This window comes from Pongo pygmaeus, chromosome 2, assembly GCF_028885625.2.
Source record: "Pongo pygmaeus isolate AG05252 chromosome 2, NHGRI_mPonPyg2-v2.0_pri, whole genome shotgun sequence".
In the NCBI taxonomy this organism is placed as follows: domain Eukaryota; kingdom Metazoa; phylum Chordata; class Mammalia; order Primates; family Hominidae; genus Pongo; species Pongo pygmaeus.
Genome location: NC_085930.1, coordinates 65285564 through 65312017, shown reverse-complemented (window position 1 = coordinate 65312017; position 26454 = coordinate 65285564). Strand labels below are relative to the sequence as shown.

The 26454-nt window shown below is 45.7% G+C and overlaps 2 protein-coding genes across 9 annotated transcripts in view; one reads left to right on the top strand and one right to left on the bottom strand.

Moving 5' to 3' along the window:
- The window catches only part of MKRN2 (makorin ring finger protein 2), a 28822-nt gene extending 3352 nt beyond the window's left edge, over positions 1-25470 (top strand). Inside the window, exons 2-8 of the mRNA XM_054480357.2 lie at positions 10667-10795; positions 11877-12058; positions 13878-14182; positions 16601-16815; positions 18428-18538; positions 23595-23739; positions 23903-25470. Coding sequence (XP_054336332.1) covers positions 10667-10795; positions 11877-12058; positions 13878-14182; positions 16601-16815; positions 18428-18538; positions 23595-23739; positions 23903-24040 — 1225 coding nt within the window. The 3' untranslated portion in view covers positions 24041-25470. The remainder of the gene's footprint in view (positions 1-10666; positions 10796-11876; positions 12059-13877; positions 14183-16600; positions 16816-18427; positions 18539-23594; positions 23740-23902) is intronic.
- Positions 25358-26454, bottom strand: part of RAF1 (Raf-1 proto-oncogene, serine/threonine kinase) — a 79928-nt gene continuing 78831 nt past the window's right edge. For all 8 annotated transcript variants that reach the window (XM_054480351.2, XM_054480352.2, XM_063661711.1 and 5 more), the window contains one exon: positions 25358-26405. In XM_054480351.2, coding sequence (XP_054336326.1) covers positions 26262-26405 — 144 coding nt within the window. In that variant the 3' untranslated portion in view covers positions 25358-26261. The remainder of the gene's footprint in view (positions 26406-26454) is intronic.

Sequence of the window (26454 nt, the reverse complement as noted above, 5' to 3'; positions counted from 1 at the left end):
CTTCCCCCTCAATGGATCTGCTGTCACAAGGAGTATAGCCATAAAATTTTAGCCTGCGAAAATATGTAGGAAAATGTAAAAAAAAAAAAAAAAAAAAAAAAAAAAAAAAGACACTGAGGATGCAAATTACCTGTATACTTGGAAGTGATTTGCAAAAGCGTTTTGCTAAACAGGCAACATTCAAGGGCCTGTAAGAAACCAGATTGATTGTTTTGCTTAGCACTGCTGCTGCTAGAGCTGCTGGTGGTTCTGTGGCCAGCAGTGAACCTGATATGCTCTGCAGTGTATAATAGCCATACTGTCTGAAACAGTCTTTTGGGTTTACCCAGTGTAACACCCCTTTGGAGTGTCCTCCAGAAAGAACCTACCTGCTCTGAGTCTCCAGCTATGCACTTCACTTGCCTAGTCGTCTCTCCCCTCCTCCAGTTCATGTCTCAGTCGTCTCTCTTGGAAGATATGAGAGGCGGTTTGTCCATCAGAAAGGGTGAGCAGTTGGAAATTCATTACAAAGCGCAACATGAAAGAGGCTTGGAGTAAGATCAGTATAACATAGATGGAGAGGAATGACTGTAAGCACATGACAGAGATGCCCCAAAGGACAAGCAGGATGTGCTCTAGGTGGCTTTGTGCTTGTCACTGGGGAGTGGAAATGGTGACATATGCTGCAAAAATAGGACTGGGCTGACTTCACCTCTTACATAACTCTCGTTTCATACTTGCCTTTCTTGAAGGCAGTGATGGTGGTCTAGAAATTATTTTTGAATCTGTTTAAATCTCAGCTCAGTCACTTACAGAAATGAAGTGGCTTTTATGAAGTCACCAGCTTATAAATGGCAAAACTAACTAGAAGCTCTGGTTGGCAGTTAAATATTTGTATTTTAATGGAAGAGATAATTAGTGCAGTTTGGAAGGCAAGTTTTTTGGATAGGACCTATGGAAGGTGGAGGTAGAATTATAAAAGGCATCCTTGCAGGAGACCACTACCTAAAAAAATCTTTCTTCTTGTCTGCCTTGTTAACAAATAGTGTCTGGTAGAGGGCCTGTGGTAGTCTTCCACCCTGGTTCTTTCGGGAAATTTTCTGTTCTAATTGCTTCAAAAGAAACGATACAGTATTGGCTGGTGCAGTGGCTCGTGCCTGTAATCCCAGCACTTGGGGAGGCCGAGGTAGGAGGATCACTTGAGCCCTGGAGTTCAAGACCAGCCTGGGCAACATAGCAAGATCCTGTCTCTACCCGAGAAAAGGAAAGAAACTATACAGTATTCATTCGATATCACTTTTGTGTAACTGCTTATGTTGCCACTTTGAACCTGTCTTCTTTCAGTATTTATGAGTTTACTAATCCTGATACCTCTTTGTCATTCAGACTTGGCTCTTGGCACTGACTTTTTTTTTTAAACTATTATACCTTCAAAGATTACCATGTTTGAGGACAATTGAAATATTGCAGTCTTGAGCAGCATTTCTCAAAAATAATTCTCAAACTGCTTAGATGTATACTCTACTTTTGTGTTTGGGATCTCCAAGAGCACCCCAAATCCAGAGACTGTCTAGAACTAGGACAAGTGGGTCCCAGTATACAGCTGTATTCAAGGCTGAGATTATTACCATATCTAGTAAGGGGTCACAGCCAGATCATGAGGGCAGAAGACATAGGGGGTCTGGAGGAGCCTGGGTGCAGGCTTCCTACATCTCTCCCTCCCTGAGAGGGCCACACAGCAATGAAAATGCAGCAACATGTGTCCAAGGAAGCCCATTAGGGATTCAGTGCCCAAGCTGGTCACATAGGCACCCTCTGCCTAGCATGAACCAAAATTCCAGACTCCCAGAAGGAAAGCAGGTTTTCAGCATGAACTACATTGTACATCAGTTTAGACACAGCGAGCCACTCTCCATCATTTAGGGAAAATTTTGTATCTGTGTAGAGAACTGTTACTAGCCAAGTTCCCAGATGCCAGGCAAGGGGCAGCCTTGGAAGCAGACCTTCCTAAGGATAGCAGTCTCAGATCTGCTACGTAACTCTCTTCTGTGCATTTATAAAATCAGTATTGTAAATAACAGGAACTCTAAGTCTCTAACAAAAAGTTAGTTTCCCAGCTTCTGTTTGTGCTTTTTCTTTTTAAAAAATAAAACTTTAACAGCCTTATGGCAAATTACTGCACAATGTCTGATCTAGTGCAGAGGTCCCCAACCAGTCCCTGGCCTTTTAGGAACCAGGCCACACAGCAGGAGGTGAGCAGTGGGCAAGTGAGCAAAGCTTTATCTGTGTTTATAGCCACTCCCCATCACTCACATTACCACCTGAGCTCCGCCTCCTGTCAGATCAGCAACAGCATTAGATTCTCATAGAAGCACTAACCCTATGATCTACGTTGTGTGCTTCTTATGAGAATCTAATGCCTGATGAACTGTCACTGTCTCCCATGATCCCCAGATGGGACCATCTAGTTGCAGAAAAACAAGCTCAGTGTCCCACTGATTCTACACTGGTGAGTTGTATACTTATTTCATTATATATTATTATAATAAAGTGCACAATAAATGTAATGTGCTTGAATCATCCTGAAACCATCCCCCATCCCCCCATTCCATGGAAAAATTGTTTTCCATAAAACTGGTCCCTGGCTCCAAAAAGATTTGGGACTGCTTATCTAATGGTAGGCCACAAGAGGGTGCTTCCTGGGGAAAGCCTAGCTGACTACCTAGCAAAGGCTGTAGGATGGCACCATTGTATAGTCACTTAAGTCATGAGGTCCCAGTTCTCATTTTATAGGCTCAGAAATTTGATTCTGTTGGTGTACATAGAGGTGGCTCATACTAGCCAAACTCATAAGAGACTGACTTATATACTAGAATATCCTTTTATAATTTCCCTGGGAAAAAAATAAACAGGAGGTCTGGTCAGCACTTCCTCTGCTTTTGGGGAGAGAAACAGGTGGAGAAGTCAGAGGTTTCTGATTGGGGCGGATGTGCAGCGTGTTCACTAGTACCTTTCTCTGGAGACACCAGCAGTCTGGGCCTCTCGGGCCTCCCTGGCATTCCTTCCATACCATTCCCTCCTGTTGTCTAGTTCTTTTTTTTTTTTTCCTGAGACGGAGTCTCACTCTGTCGCCAGGCTGGAGTGCAGTGGCACAATCTCGGCTCACTGCAGCCTCTGCCTCCTGAGTTCGAGAGATTCTCATGCCTCAGCTTCCCGAGTAGCTGGGATTACAGGTACCTGCCACCATGCCCGGCTAATTTTTGTATTTTTATTAGAGACGGGGTTTCACCATGTTGGCCAGGCTGGTCTCAAACTCCTGACCTCAGGTGATCCGCCCGCCTTGACCTCCCAAAGTGCTGGAATTACAGGCGTGAGCCACTGTGCCTGGCCTTCTGTTGTGTAGTTCTGTTTTCCACTTTCAGACAGAACCATATAAATGGTTAGGTTGAGGCTTTCTATATCTGCTTGCATTTAGTCATATTCTAGCTGTGCCTTCCTGCAGTTATTCCCAAGCATTCTTCATTAGAGAACAGATGTTCCCTACTACATCTTCCAGAGCACTAGCTCAAGAGGATCTGGGGCCTCAGATTGGGAAGTGCCATAGCATGTGGATGCCACTAGTGAGTGAGCCTGTGGGCTGGAGGGTATGAGGAGGCCTCTTAGATCAGCCAAGACTCATGCTGGTCCATGAAGGAAGGTGGGTTATAGTAATTCAGTGGAATGAAAGATATGGGCTACTGTGTTTTACACAGGGGCCACGATGGGGATGAAGGCAGCATGGTAGGGAAATTGATTTTGTTGGGGAAAGGTCAGGGCTATCTGGAAAGGCCAGAGTTGGGGTCCTCATACCTAGCAATTAAATCATCTGTAAGTCACCTCACCTCTCCAAGCCTTGGCTTTCCTATTTGCAAAAATAAAAAGAAAAAAAATACCATATATCTTATCCTCAAGAATCACTACTCTTAACATGCTATTATATATCTTTCCAGATTTTTTTTTGAGACAGGGTCTCACTGTGTTGTCCAGACTGGAGTGCAGTGATACAATCATAGCTCACTGCAGTCTCCAATTTCCAAGCTCAAGTGATCCTCCCGCTTCAGCCTCCCTAGTAGCTGGGGCTACTGGCGCACACAACCACAGCTGGCTAATTTTTGTATTTTTTGTAGAGATGAGGTTTTGCCATGTTGCCCAGGCTAGTCTTGAACTCCTGAGCTCAAGAGATCTGCCCACCTCATCCTCCCAAAGTGCCGGGATTACAGGCATGAGCCACTATGCGTGGCCCCAGATTTTTTTTTTTTTTTTTTGAGACAGAGTCTTGCTCTGTTGCCCAGGCCGGAGTGCAATGGTGCGATCTGGGCTTACTGCAACCTCAGCCTCCTGGGTTCAAGCGATTCTCCTGCCTCAGCCTCCCAAGTAGCTGGGATTACAGGCACCCACCACCACGCCCAGCTAATTTTTGTATTTTTAGTAGAGATGGGATGTTGCCATGTTGGCCAGGCTGGTCTTGAACTCCTGACCTCAAGTGATCTACCTGCCTCAGCCTCCCAAAGTGCTGGGATTATGGGTGTGAGCCACCATGCCCTGCTGGGCCTCAGATTTTTAAAGTACATGTATATATATATTTATAATCTTTTACCAAAATGAGATCATACTGTATATACTGGTTTAAAAAATTTTATGTGGGCCGGGCGCAGTGGCTCACTCCTGTAATCCCAGCACTTTGGGAGGCCAAGGTGGGCAGATCACGAGGTCAGGAGTTCAAGACCAGCCTGGCCAACATGGTGAAACTCCGTCTCTACTAAAAATACAAAAATTAGCTGGGCGTGGTGGCGGGTGCTTGTAATCCCAGCTACTTCGGAGGCTGAGGCAGGTGAACGCTTGAACTTGGGAGGCGGAGGTTGCAGTGAACCAAGATCGTGTCACTACACTCCAGCCTGGGTGACACAGCGAGACTCCATCTCAAAAAAAAAAAAATTATTGTGGTAAAATTTCCATAAAATTTACCATCTTAACCATTTTTAAGTTTATAGTTGTGTTACGTGCATTCACATTGTTGTGTAACCAATCTCCAGAGCTCTTTGTCTTGCAAAACTGAAACTCTGTACTACCCATTAAAAAACTTCCATTTCTCCCATCCCCAGCCTCTGACACCTGGCATTCGACTGTCTGTCCCTATGAATTTGACTCCTCTAGGGACCTCACAGAAGTGGAATCATACAGCATTTGCCTTTTTGCGACTGGTTTATTTTACTCAGCGTAATGTCCTCAAGGTTCGTGCATGTTGTAGCATGTGTCAGAATCACCTTCTTTTTTTTTTGAGACGGAGTCTCGCTCTGTCGCCCAGGCTGGAGTGCAGTGGCACAGTCGCGGCCCACTGCAAGCTCCACCTCCCGGGTTCGTGCCGTTCTCCTGCCTCAGCCTCCCGAGTAGCTGGGACTACAGGCGCCTGCCACCACGCCCGGCTAATTTTTTTCTATTTTTAATAGAGACGGGGTTTCACCGTGTTAGCCAGGATGGTCTCTATCTCCTGACCTCATGATCCGCCCGCCTCGGCCTCCCTAAGTGCTGGGATTACAGGCATGAGCCCAGCCAGAATCACCTTTCTTTTTAAGGCTGATTGTGTGGATAGACCACATCTTGTTTATGCATTCGTCCATTAGCTCACGCTTGAGTTGCCTCCACCTTTTGGCTATTGTGAATAATGCTGGTATGAACACGGGTGTGCAAATGTTTGTTTGAGTCCCTACTTTGAAGTCTTCTTTTTTTTTGAAACAGACTCACTCTGTTGCCCAGGCTAGAGTGCAGTGGCGTGATCTTGGCTCACTGCAACCTCTCCCTCCCGGGTTCAAGTGATTCTCCTGCCTCGGCCCCCAAAGTAGCTGGGATTACAGGCGCCCACCACCGCGCCTGGCTAATTTTTGTATTTTTAGTAGAGAGGGGGTTTCACCATGTTGATCAGGCTGGTCTCAAATTCCTGACCTCAGGTGATCCACCCACCTCGGCCTCCCAAAGTTCTGGGATTACAGGCGTGAGCCACTGGGCCTGGCCTGAATTATTTTATGTCTGTACCCAGAAGTGGAATTGCCAGATCATATGGTAAATATATTTTTAATTTTTTAAGGAACTTCCATACTGTTTTTCTATAGCAGCTGCACCATTAGCTATTTTATAATCTACTCTTCTCAGTTAATTGTGTTTAACTTTCCATATTAATAAGTTTTCATTTTATACCTAGTCCATACTCACATTTATTTCAAAATATCTTTCAAAATATCTGGTTTCGAAAATGTCTTTTGTATCTGGTTTGTTGAAACCAGATTCTAGTCCAGAGGTAAGTATTGCATCTGGTTATTATGTCCCTCGTGTTCTGTCTGCTAACCTAGCATTGTCCCTTCCCTTTTTTCTCTTTTTTAACAGCTTTTTCTGAGGTATAACTTATATACCATAAAATTTACCTGTTTGAAGTGTACAGTGCAAAACTTTTTAGTGAATTTACAAAGTTGTACAACCATCACCACAGTTAAATTTTAGGACATTTCTGTCACCCCTAAAAGATCCCTTGTGCCCATTAGCAGTCACCCTCACTTCTGTCCTCCCAACCCTAGGCAACCACTTAATCTACTTTCTGTCTCTATAGATTTACCTTTTCTGACATTGTATATAAATGGAATCATGCAACATGTGGTCTTTTGTGTCCAGCTTCTTTCACTCTGCATAATGTTTTCAAGGTTCACCCATGTTGTAGTACGTGCCAGTACTTCTTTCCTTTTTATGGCTGGATAAGAGCCCATTGTGTGGATAAATCACATTTTGTCTGTCTGTTCATCAGTTGATGGACATTTGGATTGTTTCCACTTTTTGGCTGTTATGCATAATGCTGCTTTGGACATTCATGTACAAGTATTTGTGTGGACATAGATTTTCATTTTTTTGGGTACATACCTAGGCGTAGAATTGTTGGGTCATATGGTAGATTTATGTTTACATTTTTTAAGAAACTGTCAAACTGTCTTCCAGACTTAACCTCCTTTAGTTACGTGGCACTTATAAAGAGAGTAGGCCTAGGTCCCACATACAGCCTCTTTTGTATTTGGTTGTTTTCTTGAGATGTCTTTCATAGGTTGTCCCCAGTCTCCTGTATTTTCTATGAACTGGATGTTAGATCTGGAGTTTTGTGGATTCAAATTAATTGTTTCTGGCTAGAATAAGTCATAGGTTGTTTTATACTTCATTTTGGGTCATATCAGCAGGTACATATTTAAGTTTTTTCCAAGTCGATTTTGAGTCCAACATCATTTGTTGATTCTTTCCCCCACTTATTTTTTTTTTTTTTTTTTTTTTTTCCTGAGACAGAGTCTCACTCTGTCACCCAGGCTAGAGTGCAGCAGCATGATCTTGGCTCATTGCAACCACTGCCTCCTGGGCTCAAGCGATCCTCCTACCTCATCTTCCTGAGTAGTTGGGAGCACAGGCGCACGCTACCATGCCTGGCTAATTTTTTGTATGTTTTTTGGTAGAGACGAGGTTTCACCATGTTGCCCAGGCTGATCTCAAACTCCTGAGCTCAAGCAATCCACTCGCCTTGGCCTCCCAAAGTGCTTGGATTACAGGCATGAGCCACTGCATGTGGCCTATGTGTGGTTCTATTTACAGGGTTTTTTGTTTGTTTTTTGTTTTGTTTTGAGACAGGGTCTTGCTTTGTCACCCAGGCTCGAGTACAGTGGTGCAAACAGAGCTCACTGCAGCCTCTCTCCTTCCTGGGCTCAAGCAGTCCTCCCACCTCAGGCCCCCAAGTAGCCACCATGCACAGCTGATTTTTGTATTTTTTATACAGATTGTGTTTTGCCATGTTGCCCAGGCTGACCTCAAACTCCTGGGTTCAAGCACTCCTCACACGTTGGCCTCCTGAAGTGGTGGGATTACGGGCATGAGCCTCTGAGCCCAGACTATTTATGGATCTTTAAAGAATCCCTGCAGCCTCCCTAAACTCCAATCTCTGTGATTTGCCTGAGGTTCTACTCCCAGTACCAAGACCTAGAATATGCCTCCAGGTAGGAAGTCAGACTAAATGTGGGGCTTACTGCCTGTGTTTCCCTTCTCTTAAGGACCAAGTCCTATTTTCTATTGTCTGAAAGCAGTTGTTTCACATATTTTGTTTCATTTTCCAGTCGGGTTTTTTTTGTTTTGTTTTGTTTTTTTTACAGTGAGAAGCCAAGATCCATGCTCCTTGATAGTCAGAAGCAAAAGTTTGTTTCTCTCTCTCTCTCTCTCTCTCTCTCTCAGATGGTTTCTATTCTGTGTCTTCAAGTATTCTGATATTTTCCTTTGTAGTATCCCATCTACTAAACTCATCTAATGTAATTCTCATTTCAGACATTGTATTTTTCACTTCTAGAAGTTTCATTTGTTTTTTGTTTTGTTTTGAGATGGAGTTTCACTCTTATTGCCCAGGTTGGAGTACAATGGCGCGATCTCGGCTCACTGCAGCCTCCGCCTCCAGGGTTCAGGTGATTCTCCTGCCTCAGCCTCCCAAGTAGCTGGGATTACAGGCATCTGCCACCACACCTGGCTAATTTTTGTATTTTTAATAGAGACGGGGTTTCACCATGTTGGCCAGGCTGGTTTTGAACTCCTGACCTCTGGTCATCCGCCCACCTCAGTCTCCCAAAGCACTGGGATTATAGGCGTGAGCCACCACGCCCAGTATTTGGTCTTATTTAAATCATCCATTTCTCTCCACATTATGTTTATGTTTTTCTTTAAATCTTTTAGCATATTGAGCATATTTATAATAGCTGTTCTTAAGGTCTTATTTTGCTGATTCCATCATCTCTGTAATTCCTGTTCTTTATTTTTCTCCTGGTTATAGGTCACATTTTTTTCTGCTTTTTGGCATATCTAGTAATTTATGATTGGATGCCAAGCATTGTGAGTTTCTGAGCATTTGGATTTTATTGTCTTTCTTTAAAGTTTGTTTTGGCTGACAGTAAGTTATATACTTGCTATCAGCTTGTTTTTTTTTTAGCTTATTTTTAAGCCTTATTAGGGTGTGTCTAAAATACTTCTACTCTAACACTAGTTTACTTTTTTTTTTTTTTTTTTGTGAGACAGAATCTTGCTGTCACCCAGGCTAGAGTGCAGTGGCACAATCATGGCTACTGCAGCCTTGAACTCCTGGGTTTAAGCAATCCTCCTGTCTCACTCTCCTGAGTAGCTGAACCACAGGTGCATACCACCATGCTAGGCTAACTTTTAAATTTTAGGGTCTCCCTTTGTTGCCCTGGCTAGTTTATCTTTTTTTTTTTTTTTTTTTTTTGAGACAGAGTTTTTGCTCTTGTCACCCAGGCTGGAGTGCAATGGCGCAATCTCGGCTCACCACAACCTCTGCCTCCTGAGTTCAAGCGATTCTCCTGCCTCAGCCTCCCGAGTAGCTGGGATTACAGGCATGCGCCTCCACTCCCGACTAATTTTGTATTTTTTTTAGTAGAGATGGGGTTTCTCCATGTTGGTCAGACTGGTCTGGAACTCCCAACCTCAGGTGATGCGCCCGCCTCGGCCTCCCAAAGTACTAGGATTACAGGTGTGAGCCACCACGCCCAGTCTAGTTTACCTTTAATATCAAGGCATGTTCATCTAGGGTCTCTACTGTTTGAGTATTCACTCAGGTCTCTCTACCCTGTCTGGACAGAGTTAGCCTCCCAGGTATTCCTGTACCACTTATTCCTTCAAGGCCAGGATCTGATATCTCAGTGGAATATTCTGATACAGAACATGTGATACATCTGATATTCTGATACATCTGAAACAATATATCAGAAACGGCTTTCATTAAAAACTATACTTCAAGTACCCATACAATCTTTCTGTTTCTCACTTTCAGTACGGTGTCCAATAAATTGCATGAGATTATTCTACACTTTATTATAAAATAGATTTTGTGTTAGGTGATTTGGCCCAACTGTAGGCTAATGTAAGTGTTCTGAGCATAAGTAAGGTAGCCTAGGCTGAGCTAGGAGAATCGCTTGAACCCGGAAGGCAGAGGTTGCAGTGAGCTGAGACTGTGCCATTGCACTCCAGCCTGGGTGACAGAGAGAGACTCCGTCTCAAAGCAAAAAACAATGGCTTTATTGGGATGTAACTCCATTATTAGTCAAGGAGCATCTGTGTATATCTTTTGATACCACACTATGGTATTTGATCCTCACCACGACCAGTTAAGTGGGTAGTATAATCTTCATTTTATAGGGAAAGGTAGCAAGGCCCAGGGAAGTTGGTTTTGTGACATGTTTTTAAGTGGCAGAGCTGGGTCTTGAGCCCAGATCTTCTGGTGTCATTAGTCATGCCCTTTAAGCTCCTTGAGAACAGAGAGAACAGTTTTTCACAGAGTATTTTCTCAGTTATATGGCTCACATTGAACATATCTCAAATCAGGAAGATATATCTTCACATAGAAATATATGGGATCATTTGTTTTTCTTTCAGAAAAGCTGTCATTGAATCAGTTGTAGTGCCTCTGAAATCACTGTTGTAGAATCAAGGAAATATATAGATCTCTCTCCAGTGCCTAATAGAGCCTTTATACATAATATATGCTTGGTAAATGTTTGTATGCTAGGTTCAAGAATAAGCTGATTTTATAAAGCAAAATGTGCTTCTAAAAGTCGTATGCCTGTGCTTGTCTCTGCAGGTATTTTATGCATGGTGTGTGTCGGGAAGGAAGTCAGTGCCTGTTCTCACATGACTTGGCAAACAGCAAGCCGTCCACCATCTGCAAGTACTACCAGAAGGGCTACTGTGCCTATGGAACTCGGTGCAGGCAAGGACTCTGCAACAGGCTCCAGCTGTGACACTGATTTCATTTGGAGAATGGGTCTTGATAAGGGGGAAATTTTAATGTAAAAGTAATATGACAACATTACAAAAAGAATGGCAAATAAGTTTAAAACCTCAGTTTCAATACCCTAAAACTAATTTTCTTTCTTTTTTTTTTTTTTTTGAGATAGAGTCTCTCACTGTTGCCCAGGCTGGAGGGCAGTGGCGCGATCTCGGCTCTCTGCAACCTCCGCCTCCAGGGTTCAAGCAATAATCCTGCCTCAGCCTCCCAAGTAGCTGAGATTACAGGCACCTACCACTACTCCTGGCTGAATTTTTTTTTTTTTGTATGTTTAGTAGAGATGGGGTTTCACCATGTTGGTCAGGCTGGTCTCTAACTCCTGACCTCATGATCCACCCGCCTCGGCTTCCCAAAGTGCTGGGATTACAGGCGTGAGCCACCGTGCCCGGCCTAATTTTCATTTTTTAAAACTACTTTTCAGCCTTATTCTTAGGAATATATAGTTATAAAATTGTACACAATTCTGGAAACTTGTTCATGCTTTTGTAGTGAAGAGCTGATCTTTTCTTTCCTAGGCTGCAAAGCTTCCTTCCCTCCTTTTTCTGTGCTGTGCAGTGGGAGATGATGGAAGTAGGCCCACCTTGGTCTTTCCCTGTCAATGAGTGCCAAGAGAGACAGTCAGGGAGAGATCATTGGCCCTTGTCAGCATTTTGGGGACTCCTGCTCAAAAGAATACTGGGTCAGTCAGGCATCAGGAGATTTCAGCTCAACATCTGTTTGGAACTTTCAGGTTCTCTGTGTGGTCTGGTGCTGTGTGTCTGTCCCACTCAAGTCCCATAGAGACACTTAAGCATAGGTGATAGATAGCAAATGTCCCCCTCACACTGAATTGCCAAGCATCTGTTAATAATCGATAATCCTGTTAGAGTTTAAATATTGGAAAAGATGGCCACCTTCTTCACCTCAACAAGTGCAGCAGAAGGAGGGCCATTGGCATCTGGGGAGTGTGGGAGATGTGTGTGGGTGGCATATCTGTAATGCGTCTGCTGTGTGTTTTGTTTAGATATGACCACACGAGGCCCTCCGCTGCAGCTGGAGGTGCTGTGGGCACCATGGCCCACAGTGTGCCCCCCCCAGCTTTCCACAATCCTCACCCTCCTTCCGAGGTCACTGCATCCATTGTGAAAACTAACTCACATGAACCCGGAAAGCGTGAAAAGAGAACATTGGTTCTTAGAGACCGAAGTGAGTAAGCGGAAGCCTTTTGTTGCGTCTTTTTGCATACCACTCTTGTTTATGCTTGGTGCTCCTTTCTAGCCTCCTCTTGTCAAGAGGACTCCTAACCTAATACACCTCCAGATTGTCTGCATGGAGAGACTTCAGAACTCTTCTGAAGAGGCTCCATGTGGCTGCAGATCATTCAAATGATACATTCGCCCTCGTGCCCAAGGCTGGGTTGAGCTCTAAGACTGGCCTGGCAAAACATAAAAACGCAATCTTTTTGTCAACATGTAACTTCCATCTTCATATGGTGGTTGTCCAGCTGGTGAGAAGCATCAAGCTCTTCATTTCAAACCTAAATATTTTGTCTTGGTGCAGTGGCTCACACCTATAATCCCAACACTTTGGGAGGCTGAGGCGGGCGGATCACCTGAGGTCAGGAGTTCGAGACCAGCCTGGCCAACATGGTTTAGTAGAAACCTGTCTCTACTAAAAATACAAAAATTAGCCGGGCGTAGTGGCAGGTTCTGTAATCCCAGCTACTTGGGAGGCTGAGGCAGGAGAATTTCTTGAACCCGGGAGGCAAAGATTGTAGTGAGCTGAGATCAAGCCACTGCACTCCAGCGTGGATGACAAGAGTGAGACTCCCTCTCAAAAAAAAAAAAAAAAAAAAACTAAATATTTTGCTAAAGAGCATGTTTCACTGTTTGACTTTTAGGCCCGTGAATGGTCTTAGTTTTTATGCTGACAGTGTTTGACAGTTTAGATTGCACCTTTGGGAACAGAATAGCACACTAGGGTTTGGGACATGGTCTGTGCCTTAAAACAGAGTTTGATGAGGAAGAAAGCTACAAATTGTAAAAGTTTTTTTGTTTGCTTTTTGTGTTTTTTGTTTGTTTGTTTGTTTTGTTTTTGTTTTTTTTTTTTAAATGGAGACTCGCTCTGTCGCCTAGGCTGCAGTGCAGTGGCATGATCTCCGCCTCCCGGGTTCAAGGGATTCTCCTGCCTCAGCCTTCCGAGTAGCTGGGATTACAGGTGCCCACCACCATGCCCGGCTAATTTTTTTATTTTTAGTAGAGACGGTGTTTCACTATGTTGGCCAGGCTGGTCTCAAACTCCTGATCTCATGATCCACCCACCTCGGCCTCCCAAAGTGCTGGGATTACAGGCAAGAGCCACTGCGCCCGGCCATAAAAGTTGTTTTTATTGGCTGGTCCTCACCAGGTGAAGAGATTTCTAATTCTTGGAATTGGGTACCATGAGGTAGGCAGATTCCATCCCCAGCAAATGAGTAATCCTGTGAGAATACGTGACCTCTAAACAAGCTCTGAGGTGTGCAGTGGGAAGGCAGCAGCTCCTAGCGTGAGAAGGGGTCACCATGGGGCAGTTTACACTGGCCTCAGGACCCACAGATTTGCTCTAGACATCTATTCTAGTTCACTTAAAATGATTTTACTTTTGCTGGTATGAAGGAAACACTGTGTTCTAGTGATCTCACTGTTTTTTTGTTTGTTTTAGTGTTAACTGGTCCAGGTGTTAACATTTCCATATTTGCCATTTTAAACAGCTTTAGTGTTCTTTTGTATAAGTGTATCCTGTTGTTTTGCTATTTCCCTGTCTTGCCATTTTTGTTTTTTTGTTTTTTTAAGTAATTATAAGTAATGTCACTATGAACATTTTATACTATTCCTTTTATTTTTCCCTTTCGGTCTGTTTTTTTGGCCATATGTTCTCAAGAGTGGAATTCTTAGGTCAGAGTAGCTTAAAATGTTAGGCTTTGGCTAACGCATACCAAAAAAATTGGGCCATTTTCATGTGCATGTGTGCTGTGTGTTGTATTCAGATCTCTCTGGCATGGCTGAAGGGAAGACCCAGCCGAGCATGGTGAGTAATCCAGGCAGCTGCAGCGACCCCCAGCCCAGCCCCGAGATGAAGCCGCATTCCTACCTGGATGCCATCAGGAGTGGCCTTGATGACGTGGAGGCCAGCAGCTCCTACAGCAGCGAGCAGCAGCTGTGCCCCTACGCGGCTGCTGGGGAGTGCCGGTTTGGGGATGCCTGTGTCTACCTGCACGGGGAGGTGTGTGAAATCTGTAGGCTGCAAGTCTTGCACCCATTCGACCCAGAGCAGAGGAAGGCTCACGAAAAGGTAAAGTCACAAACCTTTGCATGAACTCATGTTAAGAAATCTGAAATGTACTGAACAGGACATGGAAGGCCATCCATACACACTCAAGAAATCTGAAATGTACTAAGTGACAGAATAGTTGGTATTTCCACAGGCATCCCCCTGCCAGTAATACCCATATTATGTATCTGGTATATTTACATCCTATTTTCAGGTTCTTTTTCCTGCAGTCATTTTGCCAATTTTTTTTTTTTTTAACGGAGTCTCCCTCTCACCCAGGCTGGAGTACAGTGGTGCAATCTCGGCTCACTGCAACCTCTGCTTCCTGGCTCAGGTGATCCTCCTGCCTCAGCCCCACCGAGTAGCTGGGATTACAGGCGCCCACCACCACACCCGGCTACTTTTTGTATTTTTAGGAAAGATGGGGTTTCACCATGTTGGCCAGGCTGGTCTCAAACTCCTGACCTCAAGTGGTCCGCCTGCCTTGGCCTCCCAGAGTGCTGGGATTACAGGCATGAGCCACCATGCCCGGCCTATTTTGCCAATTTTTGATTACTCAGAATAAAGAGAAAGAGAAGTGGTATCTGAAACATAAAATCATGCTAAGTTCAAAGAACAGATCTAGCTCGGGACCATGGTATGTCGTCTGTGTGCATATCTCTATCACATGCAGATACAGCATCCTCCCTCCCTAGGTTCACACTTCCTCAGGGTTGGGATCCAGCTAGGTGAAGTTTGGGAAGATTTGAGCCCAAATCATAGAATCTGAGGAGCCACTTGTTGGAAGGGCCTTTTAAAGTCATTAATGTCTGCAGTGTTTTGGGAGGCTTTGCCTTATGCTAGGCCCTGTGCATGATGCAGAGGGTACAAAGCTCGATAAGAGGCAGGGGAGGGCCAGGCATGGTGACTCACACCTGTAATCTCAGCACTTTGGCAGGCCAAGGCAGGCAGATCGCTTGAGCCCAGGAGTTTGAGACCAGCCTGGGCAACATGGTAAGATCCCCATCTCTACAAAAAAAAAAATACAAACATTAGCCAGGTATGGTGGTGCACACCTGTAGTCCCAGCTACTTGGCGGGACTGAGGTGGAAGGATCACCCGAGCCTGGGAAGCAGAGGTTGCAGTGAGCCAAGATTGTGCCACTGCACTACAGCCTGGGCAATAGAGTGAGACCCTGTCTCAAGAAAAATAATAATAAAAAAAACTTAAAAATGCCCGGTGTGGTGGCTTGGCTAACTTTTAAAATTTTATTTTATTTTGGCTGGGCACGGTGGCTCACGCCTGTAATCCCAGCACTTTGGGAGGACGAGGCAGGCGGATCACGAGGTCAGGAGATTGAGACCATCTTGGCTAACATGGTGAAACCCTGTCTCTACTAAAAATACAAAAAATTAACTGGGCGTGGTGGCGGGCGCCTGTAGTCCCAGCTACTTGGGAGGCTGAGGCAGGAGAATGGTGTGAACCCGGGAGGCGGAGCTTGCAGTGAGCTGAGATTGCGCCACCGCACTCCAGCCTGGACGACAGAGAGAGACTCCGTCTCAAAAAAAAAAAATTTTATTTTATTTTTCACAGAGGTGAGGTCTTGCTGTGTTGCTTAGGCTGGTCTTGAACTCCTGAGATCAAGCAGTCCTCTTACCATGGCCTCCCAGAGTAATGGGATTACAGGTGTGAGCCACTGCACCTTGCCTAAGGCATGTTTAAATGGACAGCGTATTTCTAGATAATCAAGGGGTAAGTTAGTACTGACTCCATGTGGCAATGGACAAGGAGACACTCTCCATTGTCTTCCAGGGAAGCAGAGGGTTAGAGCTGTCTTCTTTATGCAAGTGTGTGAGGTCTCTGCGGTGAGTGTTGGCTTGTCTCAGATCTGGACACACTGAGCTCACAAGAGCTGGGCCTAGGTCTTCTCACTCTTGCTCAAATGCCAGCACATGAAGGAATTCAGGGCATGCCTAGTGAATGAATGAATTCATTGAATCATTTTCTTGGGGAGAAGTGGTACTTCTTACATATGACTAGGCTGCCAGCCTCAAGGCTCATGGTAAGGACGAGTCAGCATCTCTGATGTAGACATGGCTCAGAGTCGGGGGAAACAGTGCCCAGAGGAGCTGGGGGACTAGGGCCACAGTCCTTACGGACTCTGACTCCACTGCAGTTTAAGCTTTTTGGATCTCCGTGTTCTCAGTCCTAAATGGGTGGTGACCGTGTCACCTCCTAGGAAAGCAAGGGGCTGGACCAGTGATGGTTTGAAGTCCTTTGTGTGGTCTGAGGGAGATGTCAGTGTCCTGACTTGGGGGAGGCTGGGCCTTTGCTCACAGCAGTCGCTGTCAGTGTTCCTTCCTGATCTCAGCTGTGGCAGTGTGGCTGCAGCTACTCCTAGGGCTCCTGCCACTCCTCAGTGGCCCACAACCAAAGCCTTCCTTCCTGTCTGTGCTTCAGATCTGCATGTTGACATTCGAACACGAGATGGAAAAGGCCTTTGCCTTCCAGGCAAGCCAGGACAAAGTGTGCAGTATCTGCATGGAAGTGATCCTGGAGAAGGCCTCTGCTTCTGAGAGGAGATTTGGGATTCTCTCCAATTGCAATCACACGTACTGCTTGTCCTGCATCCGGCAGTGGCGGTGTGCCAAACAGTTTGAAAACCCAATCATTAAGTAAGTACAGCCAGGGGTCTTAGCTGTAGGAGCTAGGAGAATGTTTGATTTGAGACTTTATTCCATCCACTTTTAAGCCCTCTGTTACACTCCAGAGTAACTGGTGAGTTCTGGCCCCTGGCTGCATGAACTTCGGCAAGTCATTTACTCTTCCTGAGCCTAAGTGCCTGTTCCTATAAAAGATGGGCAACAATTCCTACCAAGCCTTCTGGGTGTTGGGGAGGAACTCAGCAAAGATGGTCTGTGTAAAAAGGTGTTAAATGGCACTGGCCTGTTTTCATCTCCTAGCCTTGTGTTTGAAATCCAGTACTACCTGCCTGTAGCCCAATTGCCTGTTAATCGTTTTGAGCTTCGTTTTTTCCCCCACCAAAAACAAAAATAGGGTTATTTGAGGATGAAGTGGAATAATGCATGTAAAACATTCTGCATGATGCCTGGCACATGGGATGTGCTCAATGTGGCCAACATAGGAGTCTCAAATTCTCCAGCAGGACATGGGAAGAGCTGGCATGTGGAGAGGTTACTGCACGCGTTCTACTGTTCAGAACTCTTCACATCTGTCCGCTCATCTCATTCCCTCAAAGACCCTCCTCAGTTACAGATTAGGAAACAGGCCTGGGGTGCGGGGGTCAAGTAACTTGCCAAAAATCGTGTGGTAAAACAACTGCTTTATTGAGATAAAAGCCCACAATTTAGTTCACCACTCATCTGCTTTCTGTCTCTACAGAGTTGCCTATTCTGGACACTTCTTATAAATGGAATCATAGAATTTGCAGCCTTTTGTGCCTGGCCCCTTTCACTGAGCATAGTGTTGTCAGAGTTCATCCCAACTGTAGCATGTGCCAGAGTCCCCTTCTCCTGGCGGAATACGTTCCATTGTATGACACAGCACATTTCCCTCATCCATTCCTCAGCTAGTGGACATTTAGGCTGTTTTAACTTTGCAACTATTATGAATAATGCTGCTGTCAACATTTGTGAACACAGTTTTGGGTGGGCATGTGTTTTCATTTCTCTTGGGTATACACCTAGGCGTGGGATTGCTAGGTTTTATGGTATAATAACTCTACATTAAACTGTTGGAGAATCTGCCAGACTCTGTTCAAAGTGGCTGCACCATTTTACATTCTCACCAGCAGTGTATGAGGGTTCTTATTTCATCTGTCTTTTTTGTTGAGGAAACCCTATATATATATGTGTGTGTGTGTGTGTGTATTTTTTGCTTTAAGTTCTGGGATACATGTCCAGAATGTGTAGCTTTGTTACATGGGTATCCATGTGCCAAGGTGGTTTTCTGCACCTCTCAACCCATCACCTAGGTTTTCAGCCACGCATGCATTAGCTATTTGTGCTGATGTTCTCCCTCCCCTTGCCCCTGCCCCGACAGGCCCCAGTGTGTGATGTTCCCCTACATGTGTTCATGTGTTCTCATTGGGAAACCCTATTTTTTTAATAGTAAATAAGGTTCTTGGATGATTGTGATTTCATCTTTTGGAATTTCTGGTGAAGGAAATGCCTGTAGTGGTCAGGCAGTTGAGCAAGAGGTTTAGCAGAGAGCGTGCCCAGGCTTCGTAACATGACTTCTCCCTTAGTAATCTAATTCTTATTTCAGGTCTTGTCCAGAATGCCGTGTGATATCAGAGTTTGTAATTCCAAGTGTTTATTGGGTGGAAGATCAGAATAAAAAGAACGAGTTGATTGAAGCTTTCAAACAGGGGATGGGGTAAGTGCTTTTGAGTTTCGACATGCCCCTGCTGCCTGCCTGTCTCTGCTGTTAGCCCGTGTTCTCGTTCTCCCTCCCAGGAGTGTGGTCTTAGGGGCCTCTTCCTCTCTTCCTTCTCTCAGGCACCATGCTGGGCTCTGGGATGCAGCAATGAGCAAGGACATGGTGATGTGGACCTGTTTAGTTTTGGTGTTTTTTTTTTTTGTTTTTATTTTTTTTCGGTGAGATAGGGTCTCACTCTGTTGCCCAGGCTGGAGTGCAGTGGTGCAATCTCAGCTCACTGCAGCCTCAGCCTCCTGGGCTCAAGCAGGAGCCTCTTGAGTAGCTGGGGCCACCAGTAGTGTGCGCCACCATGCCCGGCTAATTGGCTAATTTTTTTGGTAGAGACAAGGTTTTGCCATGTAGCCCAGGCTGGTCTTGAACTCCTAGGCTCAAGTGATCCTCCTGCCTCGGCCTCCCAAAGTGCTGGGATTACAGGCATGAGCCACCGTGCCCGACCTCAAGTTTTCCTCTTTATCCTGGTTGTCAGCATGTTGATATTTTGCCTAGGAGTGGAGTGGTTTTTCTCTACATTTATGTCACTCCCCAAGATTAGAGAAATTTTAGCTATTGTTTCATTAACTTTTTTTCTGTCTTGTTTTTTCTTTTCCTGCTGGGACTCTACTTCCATTTATGATAGTTTTTTTATATTGTTCATAGATCTGTGGGGATGTTCATTTTTTTTCAATCTTTTTTTCTTTTCATCTCCTTGAACATAGTTGTAGCAGCTACTTTGAAATCCTTGTTATCTTGAAGTTGACCTCTGTTGTCTTTTAAGAATGGATCACATTTTCCTGATTCTTCGTATGTCTAGTAATTTTAGATTTTATCCTTGACATTGTAAATATTACATTGTAGAGAGACTTAGGATTCTGTTACCGTTTATCTGTAAAGTGTTGATTTTTTTTTTTTTTTTTTTTTTTTTGAGACGGAGTTTCACTCTTGTTGCCCAGGCTGGAGTGCAATGGTGCAATCTTGACTCACCGCAACCTCTGCCTCCCGGGTTCAAGCGATTCTCCTGCCTCAGCCTCCCGAGTAGCAGGGATTACAGGCATGCACCACTGCGCCTGGCCAATTTTTTGTATTTTTAGTAGAAACAAGGTTTCACCATGTTAGCCTGGCTGGTCTTGAACTCCTGACCTCAGGTGATCCGCCCACCTCGGCCTCCCAAAGTGCTGGGATTACAGGCATGAGCCACTGCGCCCAGCCAAGTGTTGCAGTTTTTAACAGGCAGGTAAATTGTTTGAACTCAAACCCAGGTAGCAGTTCAGATCTCAGTTCTGGTTTTGCATTCGTAGCTGACTTTGTCGCATTCCTGTGTGGTTCGGGAGTTAGTCAGATTTGGGCAGAGTTTATACACAGCCTTTGAGCACGTTTTCACAGGCCCCTTACTTTGTGGGATTGCTTCCTCACTTTCCAATGGCTGTGATTTCCTTGAACTCTTGTCTTTTAGTTCTTCAGGCCAGAAAGATGGATTTCCCCTTGGAGTTTTAGCCACCCCATGTGGTTATGATTTTGGCCTGCTCCAGGATAAGAGCTACTTCTTTTTTCTTTTTTTTTTTTTTTTTTTTTTGGAGATGGAGTCTTGCTCTGTAGCCCAGGCTGGAGTGCAGTGGCACAGTCTCAGCTCACTGCCACCTCCGCCTTCCGGGTTCAAGCACTTCTGCCTCAGCCTCCCAAGAAGGTGGGACTGCAGGCGCATGCCGCCACGCCTGGCTAATTTTTGTATTTTAGTGGAGACAGGGTTTCACTGTGTTGCCCAGGCTGGTCTCGAACTCCTGAGCTCAGGCAATCCACCTGCCTCGGCCGCCCAAAGTGCTGGGATTACAGATGTGAGCCACAAAAGCTACCTTTTTTAAAAAAGGTAATTTAGCCTTTGCCATTGCTATTCTTCTTTGTGTTTACTCCTCCAAAGAATCTAACTGCGTTTGTTCATTCTCCGGTGCCTTCAGGTCTTCTTGAAATATTTGTGTTAAGACTTATCTGCAGGAGGGTTGGGTGTGGTAGAAGTTTACTTGTCATACTAAAAGTGAAACTATGCATTACCTTTTTTAATGGTTCCTTTATGTTGCATATTAGTTTACTAAAGCTTGATTTTTTTTTTTTTTTTTAACACCATTTTTTCCTCAGACAGTCTTCCTATGTGTCCACAAGAGGGCAGGCGTGGCAAGCAGAGGGGTCCCAGCCTGTAGAAAAGGGCCCCGGCCTATAGAAAGGGGCTCTGCTGAAAAGCAGTCTGGAAATTGTTATTGCTATTTGGATCTTTCCTTGCTTTGCTTTCCTTTAATGACTGTGTTTTTTGCAGTCCACAAACATTTACTGAGTACTCACTATGGGTCAGGTACCTTCCAGCTAAGCACCACTGGGGGATGTAGAGATTAGTAAGACAATTTCTTTTTTCTTTTGAGTCTCTCTCTGTCACCCAGGCTGGCAATGGCGTGATTTCAGCTCACTGCAACCTCCGCCTCCAGGGTTCAAGTGATTCTTCTGCCTCAGCCTCCCGAGTAGCTGGGATTACAGGTGTGCGCCACGACACCCAGCTAATTTTTGTATTTTTTTAGTAGGGATGGGGTTTCGCCATGTTGGCCAGGCTGGTCTTGAACTCCTGGCCTCAGATGATCCACCCACCTCAGCTTCCCAAAGTGCTAGGATTATAGGTGTGAGCCACTGTGCCCGGCCAAGTAAGACAACTTCATGGGAAACTGCAAAAGGGCAATTATGATACAGGTTTGCTGGTGACCAGTTCTTCATGAGGGACCATCTATCACCACAGAGAAAGCACTTGGATCCACCAGGGGCTGCCAGGGGAAGCAGCATGGGAGCCTGAACCATGAAGCAGGAAGCACCTGTCTGTAGGGGGAAGTGATGGAAGGACATGGGCACAGAAGGGTGTAGGTTTTGTGTCTGGAGGACACTGGGAGTGGCTCCTGGCATTGAAACAGGTGTGTAGAAGGATGTGGTGGGACCTACAGACAGACTGGAATCTAAGGGACACTTGAATCCCAGTGTGACCATGGTCTTTAAGGACAGGTTGGGGCCAGGCACAGTGGCTCATGCCTGTAATCCCAGCACTTTGGGAGGCTGAGGAGGGCAGATTGCTTAAGTCCAGGGGAGACATAGGGAGACCTCATCTCTTTAAAGAAAAAAAAAAAGGTTGGGAAGCTCCTCCGTGGTACTCTGAAGGTGGTAAACTGGTGGGAGTGGGAGGGAGGCCAGTGAGGAAGTGGCCCTGGCAGGCAGGTCCCAGAGGCTTCCACAAGTGTGGGAACCCAAAGGAAGGGGAGATTGGGAAGTGATTTGTAAACAATGAACACAGTTGGGTGTGAGAGCCAAGGACACAGAGTGAGTGTCAGAGTGAACTGGCGGCTTTTGGCCTTGGTGACCAGATAAGCCTGGGGGAGGAAAAAGAGTAATATTCTTGTGAGAGTGGGGACCAGCATATAATGTGTTTGACCTGATCGAGTTCATAACCAGTGTGCTAGGATGCTCTGGAGTTGTCCAGCAGGCTCTGGTGAGAGCAAACTGCTCAGGGTCATTTGAAGTCTGCTCAGAACTCCAGGCAGGCAGGGGCCTGGAGGATGTGTGGTCCACACACCTGCTCTGCAGCCACCTGTGCTCAAATCAGATCAGCTGGCAAGGGAGCTTTTTCTCTCTACCCATGCCCCCCCCCCCGCCCCCACCCCCCCCACCAAGACGAAGTCTCACTCTATCTCCCAGGCTGGAGTGCAGTGGCATGATCTTGGCTCACTGCAGCCTCCACCTCCGGGTTGAAGCAATTCTCCTGCCTCAGCCCCCCGAGTAGCTGGGATTACAGGTGCCCGCCACCACACCCAGCTCATTTTTGGATTTTTAGTAGAGATGGGGTTTTGCTGTGTTGGCCAGGCTGGTCTCAAACTCCTGACCTCAAGTGATCCACCCACCTTGGCCTCCCAAAATGCTGGAATTACAGGTGTGAGCCACCGCACTCGGCCAGAGGGCTTTTCTTTATGCTGCTATGAAGCCGTCCTCAGAGAACTTCACCACTGGCCTGTGGCCATTCCCATCTGACAAGACAGAAAACCACTGGATTCAGGAGCCTCCTTTCCCTGTTCTTGTCTCCCGCTGTCACACACCCCAGCTGCCCCTGACAGCAGTGTGCCCTTTCTGTTGTTTGGCTTTATTTCTGTGACTTTCCCCTTCCTCTGTACTCCGAGATGGCCCTCTGGATTCTTGGGTATCTTTTTTTTTTTTTTTAACTTCAGTTTGGGGTCCTTTATGATTGGATAAAGCAGAATTCATTTGAGCAAAATGGGAATTCATTTGATTGAGTTTCCTTGGGCAGGGTTCTTAACATAGAGGTCTGTGGGGAGAATGGTAGAATTCAGAGAGAGGGAAAACATTTTGAACTGTTTGGTAACTGTATGCTGTAGACCCATGTGTTTTATGCATTGAAAAACATTGTTCAGAGAAGGGGTCCAAAGCACATGAAGAAGCCCTCCCTGGTGCCGAGGTTGGAGACAGGAAAACTGGAAGGAGACCTATGGCTTTAGGCAGTTGCTAAAACCCTCTGCTTTCCCTGTAGCCACCTTGACAGCACTGCGGCCAGGAGGAAGGGGAGACTTGGCTTGGTGGGGTACCTAGGGAACTTTGAGCAGAGATAAGTGGCCCAGCTTCAGACCTTAGTGCCCAGAGGAGTGACCAGGCCTGGCTTAGCTCTGTGGTGACCCAGGAGGTGCTCTGGAGCTGCCGGAGGGCCTGTGGAGCACTGCAGTCTCCACACAGCCAGTCCCCTGGCAGGTTAATATCCTTTGCAAGGCTGCAGGTAAGTGGCGATACTTCCTATTCTGCTTGGAAATCAGAATCCCAGCTGTGTGTGACCTGAGACAAATCACTCAACCTCTCCCAGCCTCAGCTGCCCCACCTAGAATGTGAGGCTGACCTACCTCTGGCGTAAGGGTAAGGATGGAGGAAGGCAGTGGCCCAATCTGGACCCCTCATTTTCCCACCAGCCTCTTGACTTTTTCTTTCTGCTTTTCAGGAAAAAAGCCTGTAAATACTTTGAACAAGGCAAGGGGACCTGCCCATTTGGAAGCAAATGTCTTTATCGCCATGCTTACCCTGATGGGCGGCTAGCAGAGCCTGAAAAACCTCGGAAACAGCTCAGTTCTCAAGGCACTGTGAGGGTAAGGACTTTAGCCATCTCTAGTCGGGGACACTTAGCAGCTGTGGGCATTTCCAGGTACTGTTCCTGGCAGAGAAATGGGATAGGCAAAAGAACGATCAAGCAACGCAGCCTTCTTGTTGCTCTTAGCAGTAACCAGGCATGTCCACTGGCTGTTTTTGCAGTTCTTTAATTCAGTGCGGCTCTGGGATTTCATCGAGAACCGAGAAAGCCGGCATGTCCCCAACAATGAAGATGTCGACATGACAGAGCTCGGGGACCTCTTCATGCACCTTTCTGGAGTAGAGTCATCAGAACCCTAAAGAGTAGATGGTTGCCCTGCATCTTGGGCTCCATCAGCTGAAACTTTCCCAAGCCAGGGTGTGCAGAGCTTCCCTGTACTGCAGCCAAGGTGGCGTGTGGCTTGGATTTGAGTGGAGTTGGGCTTAGCCTTAGTCTCATTCACTCTCCATTATTACAGCCATGGAGAAGAGTGAAGGATATAAAGTAACCTAATTAAATGTATGGAATTGCTATTTTTATAGCTGATATAGTTACACCTCAAGCCCCTCAGGGGTAACAACTAACACCCAGACTGTTTGGATTGATTGCTTTAAAAAACAAACCTGGCTCTTATCTTTGATCTTTTCTTCCCCAGAAATATAGTAAACTTGCAGCTGCCCCTAATGCAGCATATTTTTCTTACCAAAGGAGTCTTCAACCCTATAAAAGGATTCCTCTATAGTGTATTTCTCTAGTGTATTTAGTGTGTGGTCAAAATTTTGATTTATACAGAGCTTTCAAGAACACACAATGCAAAGTGAGCGCAGCGTAGCTGTTAACATACAACAACTTTTTTCTAGGGCTTTAAGGGTGGTCATTTTTTTTCGAGTTCTCTCAAGTGTCCCAAATCAGGGTAGCAATCTTGTTGCCACATGTGCAGCAAACAAAGTGGAAGTATAAATCTTCTCCCTTAGGGAGGCTCTTTAAGGAGCAGGAGGTACAGTACTGGGTAGCAGTCTGGCCCTCCTGTCTGGTTGGTGCTGGGGCTTCCAGCCAGGGCCCTCTAGGGGAACCAAGCCTCTGCTCTCACCTGTGGGTTCATGCCCATCAGGGTAATTGTATTGAGAACTCAAATAGACGTGCACTTAATGTGTGGTTCGTACTCAAGTGATCTATTACCTGCAAAGCCTGGCTTTGATTTGAAATTTTGTAAAAATTTCATGGCACCCAAGGTTTCTGATTCTGACCCAGCAGTGGTCCTGAAGAGAGCCGACGGCAAGTCTTGTAGTCATTTTGGTTTTAATTGAAGGGTGAGCACAACCTTGTGAACCAGCACTAGCTTGTTCCAAGCTGAAATTTATCTATTTTTGTGTTTTTTTAAAAAAGCTGTACCTACCAAATAGTTTATAAAATGTATTACTTAAGGTATTAGCTGAGTTTAGAGTACTTTCTGCTTAATTTTTATACTTAACTCTTCAGTAGAGAGTTACAAAGAGTACAAAGGTTAAATTACAAATTCTTTCCCAGCCTAGGCTCTGGGCACATTTCCTGTTCTTGAATTCTGCTCCTGAAGAGGGTGAACAAATGGCGCATTCAAGTTGTGAGCTCAGAATTACTTTAAAAGGAGTTAACAGCCATTACACCTAAATTTAATTTATTTTATTAAAATAACATAATTGAGGGACCATCAGATAACTGTATTTTGTCAGGTGCAATAAAAACAAAATTAAAACCCAAATCATCAAGAAAACCTGTATTCCTGGCTTCCTTGTATACACATGATGTGACTAGAGAAACAAGGCTGTTTGTTTGTTAGAGAAACAAGGCTGGCCCTGCGGCCCCGCCCCATAGGGGCAGCTCCTGGAAGACAAAATTCAGTATGATGGAAGACTGCTCCCTGAGAGGGCTGAGATGTGGATTGGCCGAGTGCCTTGCCTGGAAAACCATCCCAATGCACTGGACACCTTAGAAGCTGTGAAAGGAGGACGTGTCCCCTAAGAAAAGTTCCATAGTACCAAAGCAGGCTCCTTCAGGCGGCCAGAGTCTTGGCAGTCCTGGGCTGTTTGGTGCCTTCTGTGCAAAATGTCTGGCGCTGCACCACTCTCTGAAGAAAGTCCCGCCTGTGACATGCATTCCTCCAGAAGCTGATTTCCAAAATCCCATGTGTCTCCACATCAGGGCTGGACTGCCTGCTACCTTACTTCCTCTAAATACTCATGTAGCCAACAGCTGGGCTGGGCCCCTGCTTTTTATACTACCATCAACATCCACTTGCGCATCTAAAGAATGCTGGGCCTTGAGCACGGGGAATGTGGGGAGGGAGCAGGACGCACCAGCACTGCAAATGGCTTCCTTCTCCCAGGGCCCAAAGGGATAGAAAAGAAGGCAACATGAAGTTAAGGCCCTGTGAGCAGTCTAGAAGGTCCTTAGCAGCAGCTTCTCTGAAAACATGTGTTCTGCCTCTGGAGAAAGGGAGCAGAAAAGTGGTGCCTGCTGGCTTCTCCTCTTCCCCTGGCAGCCTGAAGGCAGGTGCAAAGTCAATTAGAAGACAGGCAGCCTCGGGGACGTGGTCAGTGTGCAAGCGTTGATATCCTCAGTGTGGGCTGCCCGATGCAAGGATGGCTCGGAAGCGCTCCGGTTGATCTTCGGTAGAGAGTGTTGGAGCAGCTCAATGGAAGACAGGATCTGAAACAAAGCCCAAGAATGCTCTCATTAGCCGTGTCTCAAAGACACA